The following is a 27,927-nucleotide window of genomic DNA, read 5'->3' as shown; positions in this document are numbered from 1 at the left end:
CATATTAACATGCTACTATACACAGTCTACTAAATGCTCAGAGTTATAACTAACATTTCTTAAATTTTTGTCTGAATTCCATTAAACACTGGGCTAGGTCAGTATGTGGTATTAATTGCTATTTTCCCCTTTCTGTTAAAAACTACTAGAGTTTAAAAATATAGTAAAACTGTAGATATTGAAGACTTAGAATAGCAGGAAGAATTTTAAGGACTATAGTTTACCTGTTTAGGAAGAACATCTTTGAAGTTCAGTACCCTCCCATACTGGAAACTTCTCATTTCTAAATTCAGAATTGGCTGACTGCTTAGGATCAAATATTACAGAGTGACATGTTTTAGAACTGCCATCTAGTACAGTGTTAGAGCTTGTCTTTGTGTTTCAGCGTGTGTTAGTTTTGGCGCTTTGATGCTGTCCTTTCTCACACTGGTGTTCCTTCCTGTCTTTTTTCCTCTTCTGCTTCTCGCCTTCTCTTTTTCTACCTTCCCTTCTTTCTGTCTCCCAGATCTGAAAGATTTTCAGAACAATAAACATAGGTACTTGCTAGCCTCTGAGAATCAACGCCCTGGCAATTTTTCCACAGCATCCATGGGGTCCCTTACTTCATCTCCATCTTCATGCTCACTTAGTAGTCAGGTGGGCTTCACATCTGTGACCAGTATTCAAGAGCGGATCATGTCTACACCTGGAGGGGAGGAAGCCATTGAACGTCTGAAGGTGAGTCTAAAGATTGAATGCAAAGCACTTTATGTCATTCCAGAAAGCAGAACTAGGACTGAGTGAACATCACAGAAATTTTGGCTTAGCACATGGAGATGCTAACAGTTAGAAGTACCATGAAAATGAAATGATTTGTTTTTTAAGTTAATTTTTTTTTTTATCAAAATGTTTGAGTTTGACTTGGCCAGAGATGGAAAGGTCATAAGTTAGCCATGCAAAATAACTGATGAGTAGAGACTTAGAATAATTTGGGGGTAATTTATAAGTCAACGTAAAGATGCTTGTTAGAAATTTAGTTTTAAAGCCAGACATGGTACATGAGCCTGTTGACTCTGTGTTGAGGAGATGGAGAAAGGAAGACAAGGAGCTCAAGGTCATTCTGGCTACAGAGTGAGTTTGAGGCCAGCCAAGGCAATATGAAACTCTTTCTAAAGTAGTAATAGCCAGGCGGTGGTGGTGCACGCCTTTAATCCCAGCACTTGGGAGGCAGAGGCAGGCAGATCTCAGTGAGTTCGAGGCCAGCCTGGTCTCCAAAGCGAGTTCCAGGAAAGGCGCAAAGCTACACAGAGAAACCCTGTCTCGAAAAAAAACAAAAAAAAAAAATAAATAAATAAAATAAAGTAGTAATAATTTCGTTTTAAATGAAAGAACTAGTTGGAAATATAGTAATATCGGGTTTATTAGGTTGCATGAAATTATGCCTTCTAGAAGTCCTCTCAAAGCCTTTAGTTATGGAAGAAGCAGGCTTTCTCCTGCAGTCTGGTTCACCTGGGGTCCCTGGGCCATGGTGTTGCACATTTGCAAATTGCCTACTCTATTGGTTACTTGTTGGAACCAAATACCTGAGGAGAAGCAACTTACTTTATGTCATGGTTTGAGGTTAGTCTACAGAGAAGGCGTGGCAGTACTCAGCTACTTTCTCCTTTCCCCTCTTTATTTATTTCCCACATTCATGGTGGGATTTCTCTCTTAGTTCAGTTTCCCTGGCAGTACTCTCACAGACACAGTCAGACATGTATCTTATTTTAAATCCAGTTAAGTTGATGAACCATTGCATTATCCCTGACTCCCAGCTCTGTGGATGGAGGGTTCTTTAGCTGGTTGCCGGCTGTACCTGCTTCTCTCTTGTCTCTGTGTGGATGTGAAAGTCGAGAGCAGTGCTTGTCATATTCCTTTCAGTGACTACAATGAGAGCAGACAGGTGTCATCTCTGGTGCTGAGAACAGTTGCCAGCATTCTTGCCAGCCATCAGACTGCATCAGGAGCATCATGTTTTCTCTTTTTTGCTTACTACCTCCAGGGATATTGTTTCCCTCTACCTTTTGGCCTTTGTGTTCAAGAGTACCAGGGTGGGGGAAACTCACTTAGAACCAATCAGGGATCCTCTTCACCATCATCAGTATCCCCCATTACAAATTGCTGCCCATCCAAAGACAATTGAGAGCAGTGGTACTCTAATAGGTAAAGGTTAAGAAAGAAAGGGCCAGCGGTGGTTGTGCACGCTTTTAATCCCAGCACTCAGGAGACAGAGGCAGGCGGATCTCTGCGAGTTAGATGCCAGCCTGTCTACAAAGTGAATTCCAGGACAGCCAGTGCTACACAGAGAAACCCTGTTTCGAAAAGGCAGACTAGCTTGTTGAACATCTTCACAACTGAAAGTGAATCAGTGTCAGATGCTTTCATTTTAGATTTTAGGTGAAGGTGTAACAGATTTTATATGAAGTGGGCTTCAGAGTTTTCTTTCTTATCATCCCATCTTTCCCCTTGGCATTTTCCTTACTTCAGAAAGAAGGTGATTCCAGAAATAAAACCAATGCTTTTGTGTTGATTCAGAAAGTAAGTGAAGTTCTAAAATGCCTAGCAAAAGGAGAGGAAGGAGAAATCTTTCAGGGTTGCAATGTGCAGGGTGATCTCTGCTGTTGTAAAATTGACTTGGAAGCTTTCCTATAGACTTTATTGAATGTTCTGTGTGGGAAAGTGTATTCATTCACAAATTTTCTCGTAAGTAGAGGTCAGTGATCATATTGCCAGGAGGACTCTGGCAGTTGGGATAAGTCAAACTTCCCTCTTACTATTTTATATCAAATGTTCGCTTTGGGGAGTTTGAATCTTAACTGTTATTATATTGTGCCTTACTGCACAAACAAGATTACCTTTTTTCTCCTCTGGTGTAAAGGAGAAATTTCTTTCTGGCTGCCAGCTAGAACCAACTGAAAATAATGCCACATGTTAAGTGTTAAGACAATAACTAGGTTTTTTAAGAATTAGGTCACCCAGTGTCTTCCAAATGGCTTCTAGGGAATAATGCTGTCATTATTCAAGGAACTCTCCCCTCAGCTGCCTAATCTCATGAAAACAAAGCTGTAACACGTTAAGCAGCAAATAAATTGCCCTCTTAATTTTCCCTGAAAAAACATAAATAAAATATTTTTTTCCCTTGCTTTATTCTAGAGTGCAAATGGCTCCTTTACAGCTTTGTGTTCGGTGTCATGCAGTAGTTCACTGAGGCATAAGCGCCTTAGTTCTGCTCTTATTTTGTGAATGGTGAGAATTCCTTTGGGACAGACCTGCATTTTAATGATGCAGGCAGAGAACATCTTTCGTCCAGAGTGTGGGACAGCAGTTGTACAATACAAACACTTGAGAATGTCTTAGGAGCTGCATTCCTAAGCCATGACACTGCAAGAGAAAAATACTGCAGTGGGAAACAGCGACAGTGGAGGCTAATTCATCTTCCTAACGGTTTATTTGCCTTTGTTTCTCTGTATCTTTAACTATAGACCAGTGTTCATCACTGCTGTTAACGTAGGTGCTGCTACTTCTTTCTCCATTAAATAGCCTATTTCCATATGTAATGTTATTATCTCAATTCCTCTATAAACCTCACTGGCAAGAAGAAAAAAAAGATAGTGGTATGTAATTTTTCTTTAAAGCCACAATTTAAACTGAACTGAAATCTCTGTGTGTTTGATTTGGTCTTTTTTCTCAGTAAAGTTTTAAGCATGCAGCTATAGCCACTGGCTCTGATATTTTTAGACTGGCATCAAAGTCAGTACTGTGAGTGCCATTGCCCAAACTTAGCCTATAAATATTCATACCATCCGTCACATGAGCAGGCATAGCAAATGCTGTGCTAAGCAGTCTGAGGACCCACACTTGGAGCTCATTCAGAAAGCATGCTGTCCAGTACAGTAAACCCTTAGCTGTCTGATGGCTTCAAGGAATGTTCCATGGAGTAATCATTCAACCTTCTAAATGTTAAAACCTTAACTATCATTTTTGTGTGTGTGTGTAAGTATGTCTGATTTGCCCTATCAAATTTTCTGCCTTCTTATTGAATCATCAAAAAGAAATAAAAAGCTGGGCATGGTGGCACATACCTGTAGTCTTAGCACTTGGAGGGCTGAACCAGGAGGACTAGGTGTCAGGTCTCATGTCTCAAAAAAATGAATGAATGAATAAATGTAAAGAAAGTCAGGAAACCCAGCTCAAGGAGTAGGATGGGCTTAGGTTAATTACATAGTTTTTTTTTTTTTTAATCTGTGAAATGATTGTGTAATAAATGGTTACTTAGGCTTTGCTAACACTAAAGGTTTGCTAGTGTGCCACTCAATTGACATTTTCTTTAGGCTGTCCTTGGAGCTTTTTTCAGACAATGAATTTTTAAACATTATAAATATTATAACTTGAAGCCATGATTTAAAAAAAGAAGAAAGTGCCTTGCATTTTTGGATGTTAATATTACCCTTCCTGTCTTGTGCGCACACACATGGATTCACTATTTGCCTATTTCTATTAGGATTTGGGAGATCTTTGTGTCTGAGGTTTACTTAGTTTTAGACTTCATATTTATGATTCCTACCTTATCAAAAAGAAAAAGAGCCATCACTTTGTTTTCAAAGGGTATTATGTGTCTTATGCTTTCCTTGCTGAATATGGTATGTTAAGACTCTTCCACTTCAACCTGTGCATCCTTCCATAGGAATCAGAGAAGATCATTGCTGAGTTGAATGAAACCTGGGAAGAGAAACTTCGTAAAACAGAGGCCATCAGAATGGAAAGGTTGGGAGATAAAAATCTGGGATTCTACTAAGTTTTCTGGGAAGTCTGAGTTACTTTTGTAATAAGATGAAATAGAATGCAAAATAAAGAACTCTCTCCCCACCTAAAATACAACACAAAATAAATATACAGGGGAAGTTGTATCCAATAACATTTAAACTTTGAAGTGAAAGCTACACATTTAGAGAGTCTCTAATGCAGTGGTTCTCAACCTGTGGGTCATGACCCCTTTGGGAGTTAAATGACCCTTTAACAGGGATCACATATCAGATATTTACATTATGATTCATAACAGTAGCAAATTTACAGTTATAAAGTAGCAACAAAAATAATTTTATGGTTGGGGGTCACCACAACATGAGGGACTGTATTAAAAGGATGCAGCATTAGGAAGGTTGAGAACCAGTGTTCTAGGGAGTCATGTGCTTAATAGTTTCCACACTTAAATGTTGCTTTCGATTGAGAAAAATCTACCAAATAAAGGAGATTTTTCATTTGTAAAAAGTAGACTTTGCTTGGCAGAGGCCCATATGCAAAGAGCTGTTCTAACTCTGTCTTTTCAAGTTATTTCATCTAGAACCTTTTGGGTAAAAGGTATAGTTTAGGTTGCAAACTTTTAAAATTCTTGTTCTGTCTATACTATTGGAATAAATGCACACTTTTTTTTTAAAGTCAGTTCCTATCTTCCATCTTTATGAAAATGAGAGCAAAATAAATGAGCTTTGATGTACTATCAGTAAACGTAACAAAGAATTTTCTTACTTACATTAGATTTTTTTTTAAACTAGAATTATCTGGCAGGCAAGATGTCTCAGCGTGTAAAGGCACTTTCTGCTCAAGCCTGCTTACCTGAATTTGATCCCTGAGCCCCACTTAAAGGTGGAAGAAGAGAATCAATTCCACGAAGTTCTCCACATTAGGCACACACATGTACACACACATACCAGGCAAAAAACAAACAAAAATTAAAAGAAAACCAAAAACCATCCTAGAATTACTCTACCAAAATGGGGAGGAAGGGGTATGGGAACATAACATTTGAGAAAAATCACATTTACAGACTATATTTCATATACCTAAGCCCCTACCTTTCTACTCACTCCTGTATTAAATCTGTGCTTCACTGTGTTAAAACCAGAGCACCAACCCCCAAGTTACTTTCATTGCTTTCTTAGATTCTGGGGAAATTGTTTTTTTTGAAATTGGATGCAACTCAAGGAGTATAACCTTTCAAAATTCTTACCTGGATGAACAGAACTTTAGCATGGGAATATTCTTTGACTTAATATGAACATTGTTTCTCTTAAAAATAAGTTCTCATTAGTGATGAGCATATCATTCTGTGTCTCCCTTGCCAGCTTTAGATAGAGCCAACTGTTTTGCTTTGTCCATCTGGTTTCCTAGTTCTTTGGAAACTAACTGAATTGATGTTTTGGTATTGGTATTCTGATTTACTCAGGGGTTTGTTTTGGTTTCTTTTTTCTTTTTTCTAGAGAAGCTTTGTTGGCTGAGATGGGAGTTGCCATACGGGAGGATGGAGGAACACTTGGTGTTTTCTCACCTAAAAAGGTAGGAAGCCATGTTATAAAACTCACGCAAACAAAACATTTTGTCTTTATAAACCTCTTCATGTCTTTCTGATAGAGCTGTTTTTTTATCTAGATCCTTAGCTTAACTTCAGATATTTCTGCTTTCATCTTACAGTACAAGGGCAACCTAGTTGTAAAATGATTATAGTGTTGTTTACAAAAGATAAAACCCAGGGCAGTGAGTCTATTTAAGCATCTTTCTGTTGGTCCTCTTACCTTCCTGACCTGGCTGTAGCACCAGTTGCTTTAGTCATGTTCCTTTTTAATGTCAGGTGCTTGCCTAGCTTGCAATTAGCCCTGGGCTTGATCTCTATTTAGTACCATACATTTTGGGAAGGGTGCCACATGCCTATAATCCTAGTGTTTAGGAGTTGGGGCAGTAGTCATCAGCTCTGCTCTGTAACGTCTGGGAACCATTTTCAGCTGTTGAGGTTTGTGAGCAATAGTATTGGCCCATGATTTCTATTACAACTACTTCTATTAGTAAGCAATTTCAGTCCTTACCCTCTAGATGCCTCTGCTCCCTTTTCAGCATGCTTTTTTTTTTTTTTTTTAAAGACGTGATTAGATTAGTCACTTTCCTACTAATGTAACCATAGTTGTAGAATAGTTAGGGATCTTTTAGTTCATTGGACTGATCACATGTCTTGTGTGTTCTTTTTGACTTGAGTTGCTTGTTAGTGTTGGATACTAGAATACCTTATTAAATAATGGTTTGTGTGCTTTTTTATATGACAATCGTAGAGCATGTATTAATAATGTACCAAGCATATATGTCACCACTGATAACTTCCTTCAAGGTTCTGAGTATATCTCTGTGGTACCCTACCTTGTATATGGCCTACTACTGTATTATTAACAAGTATCTATGTGCATAGATTGTGTTCTGGGTTAAAATACGAGGCCAGGGTGTTTTGAGTTGGCATTTTTACTTGATGTGAACCAGTGTTTTTATGATTTTTTTTGTGAGGATTCTTTTGCTTACTTTTTTTTTTTTTTTATCATAGTCACAAAACTGTCTTACAAATTCCAATATGTTATTTTCAACAGAAAACATTGATTTAGCTGGGTATAATGGCACACACCTACAATCACAGCACTTAGGAGGGGAATGCAGGAAGATCAGAGTTCAGCATCTGCTTTATAATAAATTCAGAACCAACCTAAATCATACACAAGAAGAAAAGGGCTGGAGAGAAGGCTCAGCAGTTAAGAGCACTTGCTGTTTTTCCAGAGGACCCTACTTTGGTTTCTGGCACCCAAGTTGGGAGGCTAAAAACTGCCTGTAACTCCAGCTCTAAGGAATCCAAAGCCCTCTTCTGATCTTGTGGGTACCTCTCCCCTCCCCCTCACACAAACCAATGAAAATAAATCTTTTAAAAAAAAGAAGAAATTAAGCCAAGCATGGTGGTGCACACCTTTAGTCCCATCACTTGCCAGCACATGGAAGGCAGAGGCAGGCAGATCTCTGTGAGTTGAAGGCCAACCTAGTCTACAGAGTGAGTTCCAAGACAGCCAGATCTACACAGAGAAACCCTGTCTTGGAAAAGCCCCCCCCCCCCCCCCAAAAAAAAGTTGATTTAAAGATTTAGAGATTTATAGAACATCAACAATTACATGTTTATTTGAAGTTGAGTCATTTTTACCTTAATGATGTATTTATTCATACATATTACCCACATTGAAGAGATTTTAGTAGTTACAGTTTTGATAGAGTTTAGATTATGCTTTTGCATACCTCTAAAAGTTTTTCTTTTTTTTGAGAGGGTCTCATATATCCCACGTGGATTAAGACTCACTATGTAACAGACGATTACTTTGAACTTCTGATCCCCCTGACTCTAACTCTTAAGCAATGGGACTGTAGGTGTGTGGCACCCTTTCCCCATATATATGGTAGCAGAGATCAAACCCAGGGCTAATTGCCTGCAAAGCAAGCCCTCTACCAACTGTGCTACAGCCACAACCCTTAACAAGTTTGCATGAGGTTGTGTGTGTGTGTATTAAGAATTGTAACTCACTAATAGAATACTTTTCTACTACGTATAGACCTGGGTTCTATCTTTAGCACTGGGAAAAAGCAAAGAAATAAACAATAAAACTTACAAAAATAGTTGATATTTAACCAGGTGTGGTGGCACTTCGGAGGCATAGTCATGTGGATCTCTGAGTTCAAGACTAGCCTGGTCTACATAGTGAGTTTCAGGACAGCCAGGGACACACAAAGAAAATATCAGATAACATAAAATAAGTAAAAATGTGATATTTATAAGAATTTAAAATAACCCAGACAATTGTAATGTAAACAGCATAAAATTACAGGCTGAACTCTCTACTTTCAAAGATTTTTTCTTGCTTTAATTTTCTAGACTTTCTCAGGAAAGGGAAAGAAACACTGTAGACCACATAGAGACTGTTGCTGAAACTCCCTTTTTTTTTCCATAATTTTTTAAAAAATTTATGTGCATTCGTGTTTTTTGTTGTTGTTGGGTTTTTTTGTTTTTTTGTTTTTTTGGTTTTTTTTTTTTTTGGTTTTTCGAGACAGGGTTTCCCTGTGTAGCTTTGCACCTTTACTGGAACTCACTCTGTAGCCCAGGCTGGCCTCCAATTCACAGAGATCCTCCTGCCTCTGCCTCCCAAGTGCTGGGATTAAAAGCATGTGCCACCACTGCCTGGCTGTGCATTCGTGTTTTGCATGCATGTATGTCTATGTGAAGGTGTTAGATCCTGGAGTTACAGACACTTGTGAGCTGCCATGTGGGTGTTACACTTGAACCCAGGTCCTCTAGAAGAGCAGTCAGTGCTCTTAACCACTGAGCCTTCTCTCCAGCCTAAGACTCCCTTTTCTTAGTTCCCTAATGAGACTTTAAAAAAATACTGCCCATTAGCTGGGCAGTGGTGGCACACGCCTTTGATCCCAGCACTGGGGAAGCAGAGGCAGGCTGATCTCTGAGGCTAGCCTGGGTCTACAGAGAAAGTTTCAAGACAGCCAGGGTTACCCAGAGAAACCTTGTCTCACAAAAACAAACAAACAAACAAACAAACAAACAGAAAGAATGCTGCCCATTGAGGGCTTTGACTTTTTCAGAGCAGCCTAGTTCTTCCATCAGAAAAGTAGAAGCTGTAAAGATGCAGACATCTCTTTAATTCCTTTTAGACCACCCTTGGCAGTCCCTTTTCCTTACCACTCAGCTGACCTTTCTTCCATTCTTCCATATTTGCTGGCACTGTCTTGAGTAGAGGTTGGCCCCGAGACCATGTGACTTATTTTTGGATTCCAATGAAGGCTTTTCACCAGAAAATTTTTTAAGATTTTAGGAATACTAGTGTTAGATGAAGAATACTTTTAGAAGATGTTTATGTTGTTGGCTATTAGTAACTATAATTTTTTTTTGGTAAGGTAAATACTAGTAAAGACAATAGCTAGGGACATGAAAATTATAGTGGGGGAACTTCAAGAGTATTAGTATTTTAATAAAAAATAGAAAATCCGTTTTAAGAATTTTGGTTTCTTTCGAGACAGGGTTTCTCCATGTATCCCTGGCTGTCCTGAGACTCACTCTGTAGACCAGGCTAGCCTGGAACTCAGAGATTCGCCTGCCTCTACCTCCCAAGTGCTGAGAATAAAGGTGTGCACCACTACCACCCAGCTGTTTTAAAACTTTTAATCTAGGTATTTACAAAAATTGTATTTAACTCATCCAAAAATTGGTCTGTTTTCATTTTGCCTTTGTGTTCACAATGCTTTGTCCTTATGAAGACCTGGGCCTTGGCTCAAGTAAAGGTGCTTGCCACTAAGCCAGACAACCTGAGTTTGAACCCCAGAACCTACAAGGTAGAAGGATAGAACAACTTTCCTCAAGTTGTCCTCTAATTCCCATATGCCTTTTGTGACACACATGTATGCACACACTTACAGCACACATATATACATACATACAAAACAAATGTTTGTTAAAAAACACAGTCAACTTGGTGTTAGAGATGGCTCAGTGACTATGAACATCTGCTGTTCTTCAGAGGACCCTAGTTTGGTTCCTGCACACGTGCTGAGCAGCTCACAACTGCCTGTAACTAGGCAGTGATTCTCAAGGTCTCCGCCCTTGGGGAGGTTGACTGACCCTTTTCAGGGGTCACCTCAGACCATCGGAAAACACGGATGTTTACATTATGAATCATAATAGTAGCAAAATTATAGTATAAATAGCAACGAAAATAGTTTTATGTTTGGGGGTCACTACAACATGAACTGTACTAAAGGGTTGTAGCATTAGAAGGTTGAGAACCTCTGCTGTAGAGGATCTGATGCCCTCTTACAACCCCACCTATATTAATATTCTCTTTCTCTCTCTGTCACACACACACACATACTTAACTTAAAAACAGAAAAGTGAGTGTTTTAAATTTTAGAGCTCATGTTCTTTTTTTATTTTATTTTATGTGTCTGTTTTGCTTGTATGTATGTTCTGAGTGCCAAGTGCATGCATGCCTGGTGTCCATGGGCCAAAAGAGATCATCAGATCCACTGGAACAGGTGTTGCAGATGCTTGTGAGCACCCAAGTCGGCACTGAGTTCTCTGGAGGAACAAACAGTTGTCTTATCTACTGAGCTATGTCTCCGGCCCCATTTTTATTTTATTTTATTTTTTGAAACAGGGTCTCACTATGTAGTCCTGACTGGCCTGAAACTCTGTGTAGATCAGGCCAGCCTTGAGAATTCACCTGTCTCTTTCTTCAGAGTGCTAGGATTAAAGGTGTGTGACACCATGCCCAGCAGAACTCATGTTCTTAAACATGATGTGTTGGTCTAATTTGAGAAGGCCTATAGAGCATGCTTCTTTTATTTTATTTTCATTTTTATTTATTTATTTTTTTCTATTATCAGCTTGATACAGTACAAATTCTTATCCTGATAATGAAATGTTTCATTGAGGCTTGCCTGGTGATTGAGTAAAACCAGAATTTATTATAAGCCACAGTCATCCTAGGGTCCCCCCTGCTATATAGCCTCCCTGGTTCTGTGGGTTGCAGTCTGATTGTTCTTTGCTTTATATCTAGTATCCACTTATGAATGAGTACATACCATGTTTGTCCTTCTGGGTCTGGGTTACCTCACTCAGGATGGTATTTTCTACTTCCATCCATTTGCCTGCATGCTTCTTTTATTAATTACAGAATTACACCTAGGACTTTTATTGATCCTTCCCTTCAGGTGCTCTGGGGAGTCTGAGAAGCTTTTAGACCTCCTGTTGCCACCGCTGTCTCATGGTTTCTTGCCCCAAACTGATAATCTATAACCTTTTTCAGACTCCACATCTTGTTAACCTCAATGAAGACCCACTAATGTCGGAGTGTCTGCTTTATTATATCAAAGATGGGATTACAAGGTATATTTGCTTCTAGTTTGAGTCATTTTATATTTTCTTTTCTTCTAGATAATTGATAACTAAAGGGAAATGTCCAAAAAAATTATAATAATTTGCTATTTCTCCTTTCTGGAATGATTATGAGTTACCTTCTCTCCTCTTCCAAGTTGTAAGTGGAACTAGTTAGCACATAACTACCTCTAGAAGAACCTGAATGAAAATTACCCTATAATAACACAGATGAGTTCATTAGAGAACTTGGTTTGCCCTGTTTTGTTATGGTGTGTAAATTACATCAGTGTGTTGATCATGTAAGAAGGTTCATCATCCTTGAGAATAGAGTTTGTAGTTGAAAGTGTCTGGTATAAAGTAGTGCATTGCTATATATATCAAAGGATGTTATTTGGGAGAAAGCAGTTCATTGTTTATAAGTGCTTTTTGTGTCTGAATTTCCCTGGGAAACACTCTCCCTTGTGTTCAGGGTTGGCCAAGCAGATGCTGAGCGGCGCCAGGACATAGTGCTGAGTGGGGCTCACATTAAAGAAGAGCATTGTATCTTTCGGAGTGAGAGAAACAACTCTGGTGAAGGTGAGGGTTGTGTGTTTTTATTTCTCAAGCACCTTTTTCCTCTGAGTATTCGAAATCCTTCAGGCTTGGGAGTCCCTATGTCTGTTAGTGGAATTTTTTTTGTCAATAAAATATTGAAAAACAGAGAAACCTGGGATGTTTATAAATGCAAGGACAGACATAGCTACTTAACATGAAAACAACAGCATGAACAAAAGGAGCCCTTTTGTTACTGCCAAGAACTGAGCAGGATGTAGGCAATTAGGTTTGGTCTTGAATGTTAACTATTTAGTAGAAAAGTAAGAGAAAAGTAACTATTCTAGATAATGGGAGAATTGAAAAACCTTTAATATTAGCCCAGTAGAGTTCATGTTTATCTTAAAGGGAAGAAAAAGTCAATCTTGTGTGAGTCCCCGCCACAGCCCCGTTTGTTAACCGGACAGCAGCTGGCTAATGGCCTTTTTGTGCTAGATAGACACTACCTTCTTCACTCTCCACCAAAATGTTAGCTTTATTTGTGTATCATACTTAAGATTTCTGCTGTATCATATTTTGTCAGAATTAATATTTTCTATCTTCTTTTAAGGCTTATGATATTTAATTAAATGTTTTTATCCAAGCCACAGCTCCCAATAGCTTCCTATACTGAAATTAGTTCTGGTATCTTGAAACAAACAAACAAAAACAGCCAAACCCCACACAAACAAACGAAAAACGGCCTAGTAGACACTTTAGTTGTTGGTTGCAAGTGTCTATTCTAGTTACTGTGAGTCCTGACAGTGAACTACTTTTTATTGTTTGATTGCACTAGTTTATGATAATAACATCAGTCTGTATTCTTCCTAGTTATCGTGACTCTAGAGCCTTGTGAGCGCTCAGAGACCTATGTGAATGGCAAGAGGGTGGCCCAGCCTGTCCAGCTGCGCTCAGGTGAGCCTGAGAGGTCTCAAGTCTTCAGCAATGTACATATGGCTTGTGGGGGCAACTCAGACTTCGGCTCTTTATTTAAAGGCGAAAGTTACCCTAGAATTCATGTTTTTGTAAAACTATAAATCTTGCTTTTGTTGTTGTTTGCTTGTTGTTTGTTTTTGTTGTTGTTGAGACAGGGTCTCACTAAGTAGCCCTGGTTGACCTGGAATTCACTGTGTAGACCATGTTGGCCTCACAGAGATTTTCCTGTCTATGCTTTCTGAGTGCTGGGATTAAATAGGTGGACCATCACACCCAGCCGAGTATCTGTCTTCTTATATTACGAGAGTGAAATTATATTTCTTTTTTTGAGATAGGTTTTCTGTGTAGCTTGGGATGGCCTCAAAGTTGTAAACCTCTTGCCTTGGCCTCCTGAGTGCTAGGATTGTAGGCATACACCACTTTGCCTGGTAAGACATTTGAAAAACCAGACCCTATTCCTTAAAAATTGATTCCTTGGAACTGGGTCTGTAGCTGAGTGCTAAAGCACATTTGCTGACATATACAGGGCCTGGATTTGACTCACAGCACTGCAAAACAAATTCTTATCCCTATTTCTGTTTTGTTCTAGGGAACCGTATTATCATGGGTAAAAACCACGTTTTTCGTTTCAATCACCCTGAACAAGCACGAGCTGAGCGGGAGAAGACTCCCTCTGCTGAGACCCCCTCTGAGCCTGTGGACTGGACATTTGCACAGAGAGAGCTTCTCGAAAAACAAGGAATTGATATGAAACAGGAGATGGAAAAAAGGTGATTCATTAGTGTTAGGCAGCCTGTGTGATGCTTCGACATGTGTAATAGCTTTTACACCAACAGCTTGGCGATTTCACAACTTAATCTTTTTTGGTATTTTGTTTCTGTTGTTTGTTTTGCTTCTAGGCTGCAGGAAATGGAGATCCTATACAAAAAGGAGAAGGAGGAAGCTGATCTTCTTCTGGAGCAGCAGAGACTGGTAGGAGTCTGTCCTGAATCTGCAGCTATTGGGAAGGGCATTTGCTCTCACACCTGCTAGCAGGCTCTCATTGGTACCACCCATTCACTGTCATTGCTTAATGAACTGTCATATATCTTCTGGCAATCTTAGTCTGGGAAAACATCTATCTATAGAGGTACTATTTTGTACCTTTTATTTCTTAAAATTAGATCATCTGTCACAGTCAAGAGCTTTTTGAAGAAATAATGAGAGCTTTTATGATACCTTTGCCCTTTGGTAGTGCTTTTTGAGTATGTTCCAACAGTGGTCTTTTGAATGATAATAACTGAATTTTGAATTTGGTGGGAGTTTGCCTTGGTTTTGTTTCTGGCCACTTGATAGTACTAATTCTCTACTCTTAGGCTGACATGGGGATTGTTCTTGTGCTGGGCAGATTGGTTTTTTTTGTTTGTTTGTTTTGTTTTTTGTTTTCCAAGTTAAACTGTGTCTAAAAGTGTTGCTGCACAATTGCATGTTTTAATCCTTTTCTGTTCCCCTGCATGGAGTCTGAATTCTCAGTAAGGTTCTCAGTGGCTTTTGTGGTAATAGTGTAGTGGGGAGCTGCACACCCATCTCAGACAGGAGATGCTCCTGACTCTGGGTTGAGAAAAGTTTTGGATAAGCAGTTGGAAAGTCAGTTGACCATGCTAGCTATAATGGGTTGGGATTTTATGATGATAATTGGTTTCCCAGGTTTTATAAAAATGTCTTATGAATAAATTCTTCTTAGTAGATTTTAATATTAAATCCAGCCATAAAGCCCTGATAGTAAGAAGTTCCATAATGCTGGATGTTGTGGTACATGCCTTCAATCCCAGCACTTGGGAGGCCGAGGCAGGAGGATCTCTAAGTTCATGGCCAGCCTTGTCTTAGTGAATTCCAGGACTTCCAGAGCTACAACAAGGGGCACTAATAAGAAATCAGGGAGAAGGATCCTGGATTCTTCCCTTAACATGAAATACAACATATAAGTTACAGCCTTATGCTACACTCCGTTCTGTTGGAGAACTATTGCATTGCGGTCTGTGAAAGCCAAGATAGTAAGTAAAAGCAGCCTTTATCAGAGCACTTGGTTCTTGGCAGTAGGTTAAACCAGCTAATTTATTATCTTTAAAATTATAGTGAAGCCCTTAAAAATATGGATTGGAAGAATAAATTGTTTGGAACAAGATAATATCAATGTTACAGGGAAAGTATGTCTAGTAGCTTACTTGGCTTTGGCGTTAATGGTTAGAGCTTGAAAGGTTTGTGACACATGAAGGAGTTTTTTTATCATAATTATGTAGTATAACCTAATAACATTCCTGTGATGGTCTGTGAGACATCAAAGAGTAAGGGTGTAATTAAGCACTATTTATTAACAGTAGTGTCTCATATTTGAATGTATGTTGCTTTGTAATTTACAAAGAGCTTTAACATCTATCATTTTACTTGATCCTTGCACCAGCTCTGTTTGGTAGATGTGTATATAAATGAAATATATAGCATTGCCCTTAGTTTATAGTTAAGGCTGAAAACAATGTTGTTGTACATACATACATTTTAAAAATTTGCTTCAGTAGTGGCCTTACATACCTTCTAAATCATGTATTTAAACCTTAAACTTGAGTCTTCTAATTTACGTCAGTGCCTCTCAATCACTGGGAATCCTTTTAAAATATAGGTAGTGATTGAGGTCTGTGGGTGGGATCTGCAATTCTGAGTTTCTCAGAAGTTCCCAGGTGATAATGATGCCAGTGGCCTTGGGAACACACTTGAGTAAGTAGGCATTAAATAATAACTGTGTCTCCTGCTTTCCATCGCCAAAAGTTGATGATTGTTTTATGCCTTGACATAAAAACCCTGATGGAGCCCAACATGGTGTTGCACAACTGAAATCCAGTTACTCCAAGGCTGAGGCAAGAGGAGCACGAGTTTATAGTAAAGTTTGCATAGCTCAGCAAGACACTGCCACCTACAGATAACTGTAGTTCAGGGGACAGGGATTACCTAGCCTACAAGGGCTCTGGGTTTAGTCCTGAGGAGAGAAAGGAAGGCAGGGAGGAAAGGAGAAAGAAATACTAATAAAGGGAAAGTAAATTGTCTTTAAGATATGTTTAATGTTGGTTTTTCGGGGGACAGCCATAGTCTGCAAGTAATGAGGTTCTAGCTGTCATTTGTTCTGTTTATTCTAATGGTAAGCTAGGGTAGTAAGAGAAGCTTCCTAATAGCAAGGAAGTTGCTTTCCATTCAAAAGTCTAGCTGTCTTCTACTGAAGTTTCTTAACCTTGAGAGGAACTGATATCCAACACTTTCAACCTAAAAATTATTTACCAGTAATGATACTGGTGGAAAATGTGGTTTTTATGATTCTGTATCGGGTAACCATATGTGCCCTAGAAAGATTCAGAGGATATGAAGTAATACTGTTTTCACTAAATATTTATTAAAATACTCATAAATTATTTTTGGATAACAATTATCATCAAATATTTAGTACTATAATTTTTAACATAGTGACATTAAAAATTGGAATTCAGAGTCCACAGGATGGCTCCGTGGGTAAAGGTGCTTGCCATCAAACTTAGTGAGCTGAATTTCATCTCTGGAACCCACATGGTGGGAGGAGAAAATTGATTCCTGCCAGTGTTCTCTGACACCCACACATGCACCGTGGCATGAACAGCCTTTCAGATGCACACAATACATGTACATGCATGCACATATATATTTCTTAAGCTTCTAAAATTGGAATTCATGAATTTCTGTAATGCTGGCTCCCCAAATTCACTCACTCTTGTTTCTGAGCATTCCCTTACAGTCAGTGCTCTTGTACACCTGTGTGTCTGTCTTCCTTGCACTTTCACACTTTTCCTGTCTCTTCTCTCTCTCATTTGCATATATTTATTCACTTGTAGACTTTTCAGCAGGCCAACTATGCACTTGAAATATATAATATATAATATATAATATATAATGAAAGTGGATGAGTCTTCCACTTAGTGACGGGAAAATTATGACTGCTTGATTTTAATTTTTTGAATTTATATAGACTATTATATTTCTTTTAGAGTTTAAAGGTATTTTTTATTTCTCAAGTCTGACACTTAAGTAATGATTAGAATAGTTGTCATTTCCTAAATTCAGTAATATTCGCTTTATCCCTAAGCAGTTATAAAAGAAAAAAGTGATAGTTCTGTGGAAGATCAAAGGCAATTTGTGTTCTATAAAACTGAGTTTAAGCCGTGTGGCACATGCCTTTAATCCCAGCCCTCGGGAGGCAGAGGCAGGCAGATCTCTGTGAGTTCGAGACCAGCCTGGTTTACAGAGTGAGATCCAGGACAGGCGCCAAAACTACACAGAGAAACCCTGTCTTGAAACCCGCCCCCCCAAAAAAAAACAAACCCAAACTGAGTTTATATATATATTTGGGGTAAAGCACTCAAGCCAGACATGCTTTTTACTCTTCTCTATTGATGTGTTGAGGTTGGGAAGATGGCTCCCTCAGTAAAGTGCTGCTGCACAGCATAAAGACCTGAGTTCAGACCCTAGCCTCGTGAGGGGCAGAGACAGATAGTTCTGTTTCTCAGACTCACTGGCTGGCCAGCCTACCTGAACTCATGAGCTCAGAGAATTCACCTTGCACCTTCACACATGTAAAACACACACACACACACACACACACACACACACACACACACACACACGATTAGCCTTCTGCTTTTCTCATTTGTGGTGCTGGGGATTGAGCCTGGGGCCTTGCCTATGTTAGGAAAGCACTCTGTCACTAAAATATACTGAAAACTCCCACCACTCTGCTTTTTTAAACTAAAAAGGAGAGGAGGGGACAAGAGGATGGCACAATGAGTAAAATATTTGCTCTGCAAGCCCGAGGACTTCTTGTGTATGCATCCCCAGCACACATGTAAAACCCAGGCATCGAGGCATGTATCTATGTAAACTGGGGGAGGAGAGCCAGGTGGATTCTGGGGTCTCATAGCCACCCAGTTTAGTCCAAATGGTCTCATTGGGCACCAGGCATGCGTATGGTACACGGACATACATGAAACTGTCGTAAAGCCGGTTCACTATTTTAAGCCTAAGTTTAATTTTTTTCCTTGCTTTTGAAAAGAAATAATGCTGCAGCTCAGATGACTGAAAAGACAGTTGAAGTGCATCCATTATATATATGCAGACTCCATTCTTTGTGTTTATTGGCAGCATTGTCACTTAAAAGTAATAGTCCCCAAGTAGATGTAAATCACATGGGTTTTCTAAGTAGAAAACATGAATTGTTTTGTCTGTAGAATTTTTGTTGGTTGGTTTTTGTTGGGGGACAATCTTATACTAAGCCCAGGTTGTCCTGGAACTTGTAGCAATCATCCAGTCTCAGACTCCCACGTGCTGAGACTATAGGTGTAAGCTCCCAAGCCTAGCTTCTGGAATACTCTGTTATACTAGAGTTGTAGAGTGCTTGCCTAGCATGTACAAGGCCCAAGCCTCCTCTCCCAAGGAAACAGGTTTAAAATACACTATTACTTAGGAATTTTAAAATTATCTTTAATGAAAGACTGTACCTCACTTAGTTAATTTTTATTCTGGTAACGTCTCAAAATTTTAGAGGGAGGTTATTATTGGTTTCATTGTATAAAAAAATAATAATAGCCTGTTATCCTTTTTTATAAATGCTTTGTTCTCAGAATAACAAACCTTAATGTACAAATGAAGTGGATTAATTTACTATGCAAAAGAAAATGGCAAGTCTAGTATATGCTTCTAGAAAGACCAGTTTCAGAATCCTTCCATCCAACAGGAAAGGGAATTTGGTTGATGAGAACCTTGAATGTTCTGCAAAAAGGAGTTCTTAGCACTTTTAACATCATCTCTGTTCGCTTCTTTCTCTACTTCCTATCTAACTTTTTTCTAGGGTTGCTCATTTTAGTAAAGCTAAACCAAACTTGACATCCTGCAGTTTTACTAACCTTTGTTAATCTGCCTGCTCGTCACATCTTTGTGTGGCATCCGTGCTCACTCTTGGGGAAGAGATTCTGGAAGAAGCAACAGCAATAACCAAGGCAAATGTGGGGAGTGGCTGCATGTTGTTAGCATGTGTGGGACGTGGGCTTTCCCTGTTTTCTGGGCATGGCGGAAGGGTTATCTCACACTAGTTCCTATGACTAGAGTGAGAGAATATCAGCCCTCCAAGAAGTATGGTTTATTTACCTCAGGAAGTAGAAATTTGGATCAGGACTACACACACATTTATATTAATAGTAATCCACATATGCATAAGTCTTAGTAGACTTCCCCATCTAGATTTTGTTTTTGCTTTTGCTTTTTGTTTTTATTTGATTTCTAGTATTTTGTTTTGTTTTTTAAATTTGGTTAAGGCATTTTGCTTGCTTTTTCTTCAATTTGATTTTCCTTTTTTACATTTTAATTTTGGTTATTTGGGGGCCATTTTTTTATTTTGTTTTCCCAAAGGACGCGGATTCTGATAGCGGGGACGATTCTGACAAGAGGTCCTGTGAAGAGAGCTGGAAACTGATTACTTCTCTGAGAGAAAAGCTACCTCCTAGCAAGTTACAAACCATTGTTAAAAAGTGTGGCCTTCCCAGCAGTGGAAAGAAACGAGAACCAATTAAAATGTATCAAATCCCTCAAAGAAGGCGCCTGAGTAAAGATTCCAAGTGGGTCACCATCTCAGATCTTAAAATTCAGGCTGTTAAAGAGATTTGCTATGAGGTTGCCCTCAATGATTTTAGACACAGTCGGCAGGAGATTGAAGCGTTGGCCATTGTTAAGATGAAAGAGCTTTGTGCCATGTATGGGAAGAAAGACCCCAATGAGCGAGACTCTTGGAGGGCAGTGGCCAGGGATGTCTGGGACACTGTTGGAGTAGGGGATGAGAAGATAGAAGATATGATGGCCACTGGAAAAGGTGGAACAGATGTAGATGACCTCAAGGTTCACATAGACAAGCTGGAAGATATTTTGCAAGAAGTCAAAAAGCAAAATAATATGAAAGATGAAGAGATCAAAGTCTTAAGAAATAAAATGCTCAAAATGGAGAAAGTCTTGCCATTGATTGGATCTCAGGAACAGAAAAACCAAGGAAATCACAAAACAAAAGAGCCCCTTGGTGCTGGTGCTAATAGCATCTCTGATAAAGATGTCAATAAAGGAGAAAGTGGAGAACTTGGCAAAGAAGAACGTGTTTCCCAGCTGATGAATGGTGATCCAGCTTTTAGACGTGGACGTCTACGTTGGATGAGGCAAGAGCAAATACGTTTTAAGAACCTGCAACAGCAGGAGATAACAAAGCAGCTACGTCGGCAGAATGTACCCCATAGGTTCATCCCTCCTGAGAACCGGAAGCCCCGCTTTCCCTTTAAGAGCAATCCTAAACACAGAAATTCTTGGAGTCCTGGGACGCATATTATTATAACAGAAGATGAGGTTATTGAGCTGAGAATTCCAAAAGATGAAGAAGGAAGAAAAGGATTTAAAGAAGAAAGCCAAGAAAAAGTTGGTAGAGCGGCTTCTAAAGATCCCCAGTCAGCATGGGGTTCCCAGGGTATAAGAAGTCAAGATCATATCCAAGTTAGCAAACAGCATATTAACAATCAACAACCACCACCTCAGCTACGTTGGAGAAGCAATTCTCTCAATAATGGCCAACCGAAAAATATGCGCTGCCAGGCAACTGCCTCCTCAGAGTCATTAAACTCCCACAGTGGTCACCCCACCGCTGATCTGCAAACTTTCCAGGCCAAGCGTCATATTCACCAGCACCGTCAGTCTTACTGTAATTCTAACACTGGAGGTCAGTTAGAGGGTGGTACAGCCAATTGCTGTCAGAAGCAGACTGACAGGTCCAACCACTGTAGCCAGTTTGTGACACCTCCAAGGATGAGAAGACAGTTCTCAGCACCCAATCTCAAAGCTGGTCGAGAAACCACAGTATAAGTAAATTACTGGACAAACTTGAAATTGTAGCAAAGCAAACAGGCAGTGTTAACTTTAGCTCATGGATTGTGTTGGTGCATCATGATTTTAATGTTGTGTTCCTACAAATACTAACTGCTTTTTATTGTTAAAATGTACAACACTGGTAAATGTATTGACACCTCCCTTTTGCTTATGTATTATCAGAGGGCAGGTTCTGAAATTTGGTATAAAACATCTAGGCTCTATATTTTTCTGATGCTTTCCTCCATGGTGCCTAGATTATTAATGCACTTACACTGGTTTGTCTTGTTTTGGTGTAAGTTTTGTTATTTTTTTAATAGTACTTAGAAATTGATTTGATATCCCAAAAGACCTGCCACTTAGTTTATGCAAACAAACACTCAAAAGAGGAACTTGATATATAGAATAAGTGCCTCTTATTCCCTATAAACATGAGAAAGTGGCTTAAAAATAACATGCAACTGTGTGGACACAGCTTTAGATTACACTCGATGTCTATTCTTTTCATTAAATATAGTTGGCACTTTTACAAGCTCAGACCCAAGATCTTCAGACACATTTTGTCCTGCACAGTCTCCCATCTTAGACGTCATCATCTTATTCTATATTTTTAAGGAACTGATTCAGTATCTTTTTTTTTTTTTTTTTTTTTTTCTCCAAGACAGGGCTTCTGTGTGTAGTCCTGGCTGTCCTGGGAGTTGCTCTGTAGACCAGTCTGTCCTCAAACTCACAGAGATCTGTCTGCCTCTGCTTCCCCGTGTGCTGGGATTAAAGGCATGTGCCACCATTGCTGGACCCTGACTCAGTAATTTTCGTGTATCAGAATATATACAAAAGTTGTCATAACTCTAAAATCTTTAAATTGGCATTCTCTGGGTTTCTATTTGATTTGCATTTTGAAATTTACTATCTCACACATAGAATGAACTATATTTGCTAAAACTATGGCAACAGAAAAATCAACAAAACTTTCGTGTGCTTCCAGCAATATCTTTATATTTCTAAGAAGATCATCTGAGAGAGAAGGAGATGGGACATGGGAGGAAGGCTGATACTCACCTCTTCATTGCCTTTTCCCACTAGCTGATGAGATAATAAAACTTAACTGTGGTTGAGTCTGGAGATGAGATATATATATATATATAGTAACCTGTTCTTTGGCCAACAGTAGTAATGCTCACAGATGCCCAAGCAAGGAAAGATAAGTCTTGATGAACAGTCACTATCAATACCTCACTTCACCATGTTGTGGCTGCATTTGCCTCAATGGAGAACTCTCTTTAAATAAAAAAGAAAGAAAAAGAAACAGTGGATTTTAATGGAAGAAAAGAATGGCTTTCTATAAACGTCTTGATCTCTTGCACTTGTCAGAAGCTTTCCTAAGAGTCAGCATGAAGAGCTAGAGATCACCAGACTAGACAGTGTTGAAGTTTCCTAAGTCACACCCAATCATCTGCCGAACATCTGTCTCCCCATGGCATGAGAACTTGCAGCCAAGAGCATAGCACTCAAGGAGGCCTTCTAGACTGGCATTATGTACTGATTTTTTTTTTTTTTGGGGGGGGTTGTGTGTGAGTGCTATGCTTTAGTAGAGCACATTAGTTTTTATTGTAGTGGGCTTTTTTCCACCCCCTCTCTTCTAAGAAAATGTCTTAATGCTCAGAAAGTTGCTTCCAACTTTTTTTTTTCCTAAAAAAGGAAATTTGGGGAGATATTTTTGCTTTCATAGCTAGAACAGTTCTAGTCTTCAGTGTAAGTTTGTATGGCAGATTCAACTTGGGTGAATGATACTTGCTATGTGTTGACTTCCTTGAGATGACAATCTGTGCCATTTGTTTTGAATGTACTCTTGGTAGGCTACTTCAAGTCAGTCACTTCAATGCATCTATGTTGTCTTTCCTTTCCACACATAATTATACTGACTTTGGTTTTTTTGTCAAGAATTTCATTTTTTAAAATAAAAAGTACTAATTACTTAGGTTCTAACTCTACCAAAAAAAACTTGAAATAGCATATTTCTGATTAATATAGTTTGACTTTTAGTTATAGATAAAACACTCCCTTTACTACTAAGTACTAGAGCGAGTTAACTTCCTACTGTTGACGTTGGAATGAGGAGTTCTGTAACATTATCATGTACAGATGTGGGTGCTCGTATGCCCACAGGGATAGTCCAAAGAATTAGCTTTGTTCTTCACCTGCTAATCTAAGTATCCTCATATTACTGATCAGACATCTAAAAAAGCCCTTAATTTTCTAGGTGACTAGGAAAGAAATGAACTAAGGTTTGACTGCTAGCGATGTCCTTTCATGCATCTCAGAGTATTTACCTTAGAAAACTTCTGCACAAAATTGCTTGATTGAGTCACTGAACAAGTATATAGCACCATCATGCTTTTATGGGCCCTTATTACTCTGTTAAGACAGAGTCTCATTGATTTGCCCATGTTGGCTTCAAACTTGAAGTCCTCCTCCTGCCTCAGCTCCCCCAGTTGCTGGAGTTAGAGGTGTGTGTCACCAGGCTCAGTTTGTTTTTGTTTTTTTATGGTGGTATCTCTCCCTCAGCTTAAATTAAACAAGACCAAAGAGAAATTGCCTTCATTAAAGCATTATTTTATTGTGAAAATATTCCTAGGTGTTGTCATCGTTAAATGGGGAAAAGTGTTTATGCTTGGGAAATTATATAATGATCTGGCATTACTGAGACTGAATTTTCCAGACCAGAATGTAACTCTACGGACAGTTAGAAAATCTGGTTAATAAATTTAAACCAAAGGGCCTTTATTCTTGCTTCTGATTCTTTTAGTACAGCAAGTTGTTTATTACATTGAAGTGACTTGAAGTGACCTTTTGTGCTTTAGGTATAAGATACTGAAAACAAAGCACTGACTTTGCCACACCAATGCCTAAATTTTTAAATGCTACCAGATTACAGGAAGTTACACAGGCTTCCCAAGGTCAGCTGCTGTATCTGGTGCCTTATTGGTCCTTTGTTGACTTGCCTTAATGTTTTACACAGAAGCCTGAGAAGAGGGGAAGCTTCCTGTGGTCTGTGTACCTTGATGAAGGAGGCTTAGGTTCAGTGCAAAGCAAGCATGTGTTCTGTATTGTTACAGACAAATTCATTACAAACAATTCTCATAACTGGTTGATATCATCTTCCCCAGATTTTAAAATCTGCTCTAGGTAAACTTAGTTTGGTCCACTTTAGGTTGTGAAATGTGTTGTTTTTCTTATTATTACTGTAAAAAGAAGTTGTGAATCTTCTTGTTGATGAACTGTGGTTTTCTTCTCAATTTCTTAAAACAATGCTTGAAGATTGAGTGTAAGACCTGCCTTTCAGAAAGGGAGAGTTAGTTTGTAATATTAAGAAAATAAAGTCCTCATTAAATAAAAGTTGAAATGCTCTTTGAAGTGTGATTTATCTCTATGTGGAGGAGGGAAGTGAAACAAGACTCTGCTAATTAATCAGTCTGCTCTTGACCCATATTTACTGCCTTGTCATCTGAAGATAGTCGTATGCCAAATATCATATATATATATACATATATATATAATTATAATTATTATATATAAATATATAATTTTTTGTATGGACTTCATTATTTTCAAGCTTTTGCATTTAATGTCCTTTTCAATTTTACAAAATTGGGTGCCACAGGATATAGCTAAGTGGTATGCTAGCACTTAACCTATCACACAAAGCCCTGGGTTCATTCTCTGGTGCCACAAAATGATAAGAAAACAAATAATTCGGTCTTACATGAGAACTTTAAATAAAATCTCTTCATATATGAGTAAGATTAATACTTTTTGATTTCAGTTAACATTAAACTTTTCCATTTTTCTTCATTACATATCATGATTTGAAATTCTTTTAAGTGATGTACCCTTTCTCTCCCCTTTAACCTCTGCTTTTCTCCACTCAGATTATTGTTAGTTTGCTAAAGATGAAATAGGACAAAGCAGAATTTTGATTTTTGTTTTGTTTTGTTTTTCTGGAGCTGAGGAACCCAGGGCCTTGTGCTTGCTAGGCAAGCATTCTACCACTGAGCTAAATCCCCAGCCCCGATTTTTGTTTTTTTTTTAATGGGCCACTGGTCTTGTTAAAAATAAGACTTTAAAAGAATTTGGACCTAGCGAATTTTTCAAATTGGAAAATAACACAGTGTGTATTACAAATCAGAATACAACATGTGCTGGCCGGGTGGCGGTGGCCTTTAATCCCAGCACTGGGGAGGCAGAGCCAGACGAATCTCTGTGAGTTCGAGGCCAGCCTGGTCTACAGAGTGAGATCCAGAGAGACCTTGTCTCGAAAAACAAAACAAAACAAAACAAAATACAACATATGCAACTGATATGCGTGAGTTCTTAATATGAAATATTGTGCTTTATGAGAGATGCAAAGCTTGACTTGTTCTGTACCAGATCTCATATCTTTCCCTTCTGCTCTGGGAGAAACTAGTGGAGTTTCCAAGACCACTCACTAGTGTCCTAGTGCGGTATGATATATGCAGTAATGGTTGTGTGGGCAGAGTCACATCCAGAGACTAGTGGGAGATGAGGTTTGTGGGGGAAGAAAGCTTTAAGCCAAGGGCAAGTCCCACAGTATAACCAATAATTTTCCAAAATAAAAAGAATAAGGGAGGGAAGCATCAGAGTGGAAGAGACCAGGTCAGCATTGGGGAAATGTGAATTACTGGGGATAGCCAGAAAGCCATATCTGTTGTGGTGGGCAAAAGACAAGGAAGGACACTGGAGGTAACAAGCTGGACCAGACTATGGTGTGAGAAACTACTAATCCAGTGTCAACATGGAGATTCCTTTATTAGGTCCACCTTGTTAGAAAGCTCAATGTGGTCACAGTAGAGAGCAATGATTCTCAACCTGTGGGGTCAAATGGCCTTTTCACAGGGGTTGCAGATGAGATATCCTGAATATCAGATGTTTACATTATGATTCACAACAGTAACAAATACAGTTATGAAATAGCAACAGAGTAATTTTATGGTTGGAGGTAGGGGTCACCACAATGTGAGGAACTGGATTAAAGGGTCACATTAGGAAGGCTGAGAAAGACTGATATATAAGGTGGATTGTAGGCAGGCAAATTCAGAACCATGTGGGCCAGTTGGGAAGGTGCTACTTGATTCCGGTGAGGAGGAGTGCTTCTCTAGCAGTGCCAAGAGGGAGATGAAGAGTGAGAGAAGACGGGAGCTATTTTGATAGTAGAAACAATGTCTTAGGCTGGACATGGGGGCTCTCTCCTGTCATCTCAACACTGAGGAAACTGACACAGGGAGATCTCCTGGACCTGTCTCTCAAAAAAAAGGGGGCAGGGGGAATTGTAGAAGGCTGGCAAGAATGGTTCTGTGGTTAAGAGCACTTGTTGCTCTTGCAGAGGACCCAGGTTCAAATCCCAACATCCACATGGTGGCTCACAACCATCCATAACCCCAATTCCAGTTCCAGGAATCCAACAGACAGGCAAAACATTCATATACATAAAGTAAATAAATCTAAAAAAGTTTTTTAACTGTTGTGTTAAAGAAATTGTTGGGCCCCTAGGGAGCACACATACGTCTGAGATTGTCTTCTCCTGATGAGGGGCACATTTAAATGTTGACAAGGTGTGAGGTGTCACCTGGGATATGGATATCTCCCTTTCTCTGATTCCTTGCTGATTATATCTTGTCATTTGAAGCCAAGTTTCTGATTGTTAAAAACGGCCTATCCATAAACTCAGGGTAGTGACTTTGATTTTGTCTAAATTGTCATCTTAGAGATACCAAACTGTCACCATCGCTTCTCACCTAGTAGCCTGACTTGTGTCATCCATTGCCCATACAGTAACCAGAGTCATCTTTTTGATCCAAGTTACTTCCTCTCAGTGACCTCATGGACTTCCCATTGTACTTCCAAACCTGAGTTTTAGTGTTGTTGACAAGGTTTTACATATTGTAGCTGTTTGCCCACCTCTGAATTCATGTCTTGACAGTATCACAGTGCAGATAGCTCTGGCCTTTTATTCCTCCTCAGTTACACGTCCTCATGACAGAAACTTGTTTCCTGTCATGCTTATCTCTTCCAAATCTCTGCTTCTGTGGCATTCTTCCTACCCTAGCCCACCCTAGTCAGGCATGGTGGCACACACTTAATCCTAGCACTCAGGAGGCAGAGGTGGACTGATCTCAATAAGTTCAAGGCCAACTTGGGCTACATACTGAATCCCAGGACAGCCAGAGTTACATAGTGAGACCCTGTCTCAAAAGAGAGAAATGATTTTTTGAGAATTACAACCTGTGGTTATCCTGTCTCCGCACTTGCTTGGTTCTTCCGTGCAAATGTAAGCTAATAGAATATGGGCCTTATCTGTTGTGTTCGTTTCCCAGCCATCTGTATACACAGGACTCAGAGCAGTTGTTCTCAAGTGCAGAGTCACAGTATCCTAGAGGTCTTGTGAGAACATAGTTTGATGGGTCCACCTCCATAATTAATGATTGACTAGGGCTGGCATTGAGACTTGATTATTTGCATCCAGAGTACCTAGGTGTTGTCTGATCCCTTAAGCAAGCACCTTTGAAATCCAAAACTGTTGAGGTAGAGCCGGGATTGGAAATCATTTTCCTGTAAACAGCCAGAGAGTAACACTTTAAAATTGGTGTTGGGGATGCAACCAGATGGGGCTTTGTAGGTGCTAGGCAAGTGTTCTACCACTGAAGTATACT

At 39.2% G+C, this 27,927-nt stretch overlaps 1 protein-coding gene across 15 annotated transcripts in view; it reads left to right on the top strand.

The window, feature by feature from the left end:
* Positions 1–27,927, top strand: part of Kif1b (kinesin family member 1B) — a 145,809-nt gene that overhangs the window by 57,364 nt on the left and 60,518 nt on the right. For 8 of the 15 annotated variants that reach the window (XM_052717438.1, XM_052717448.1, XM_052717440.1 and 5 more), the window contains 8 exons: positions 506–717; positions 4,703–4,782; positions 6,276–6,351; positions 11,679–11,758; positions 12,219–12,325; positions 13,151–13,234; positions 13,845–14,025; positions 14,155–14,227. In XM_052717438.1, coding sequence (XP_052573398.1) covers positions 506–717; positions 4,703–4,782; positions 6,276–6,351; positions 11,679–11,758; positions 12,219–12,325; positions 13,151–13,234; positions 13,845–14,025; positions 14,155–14,227 — 893 coding nt within the window. Of the gene's footprint in view, positions 1–505; positions 718–4,702; positions 4,783–6,275; positions 6,352–11,678; positions 11,759–12,218; positions 12,326–13,150; positions 13,235–13,844; positions 14,026–14,154; positions 14,228–19,711; positions 24,608–27,927 lie in introns of those variants that run through there. The other 7 variants (XM_052717444.1, XM_052717442.1, XM_052717449.1 and 4 more) reach the window with 2 other exon arrangements.

This window comes from Peromyscus californicus, unplaced genomic scaffold, assembly GCF_007827085.1.
Source record: "Peromyscus californicus insignis strain IS unplaced genomic scaffold, ASM782708v3 Scaffold_5__1_contigs__length_169319896, whole genome shotgun sequence".
NCBI classification, from domain to species: Eukaryota; Metazoa; Chordata; class Mammalia; order Rodentia; family Cricetidae; genus Peromyscus; species Peromyscus californicus.
The sequence above is the reverse complement of the archived record's forward strand: the minus strand, read 5'-3'. Positions and strand labels throughout refer to the sequence as shown.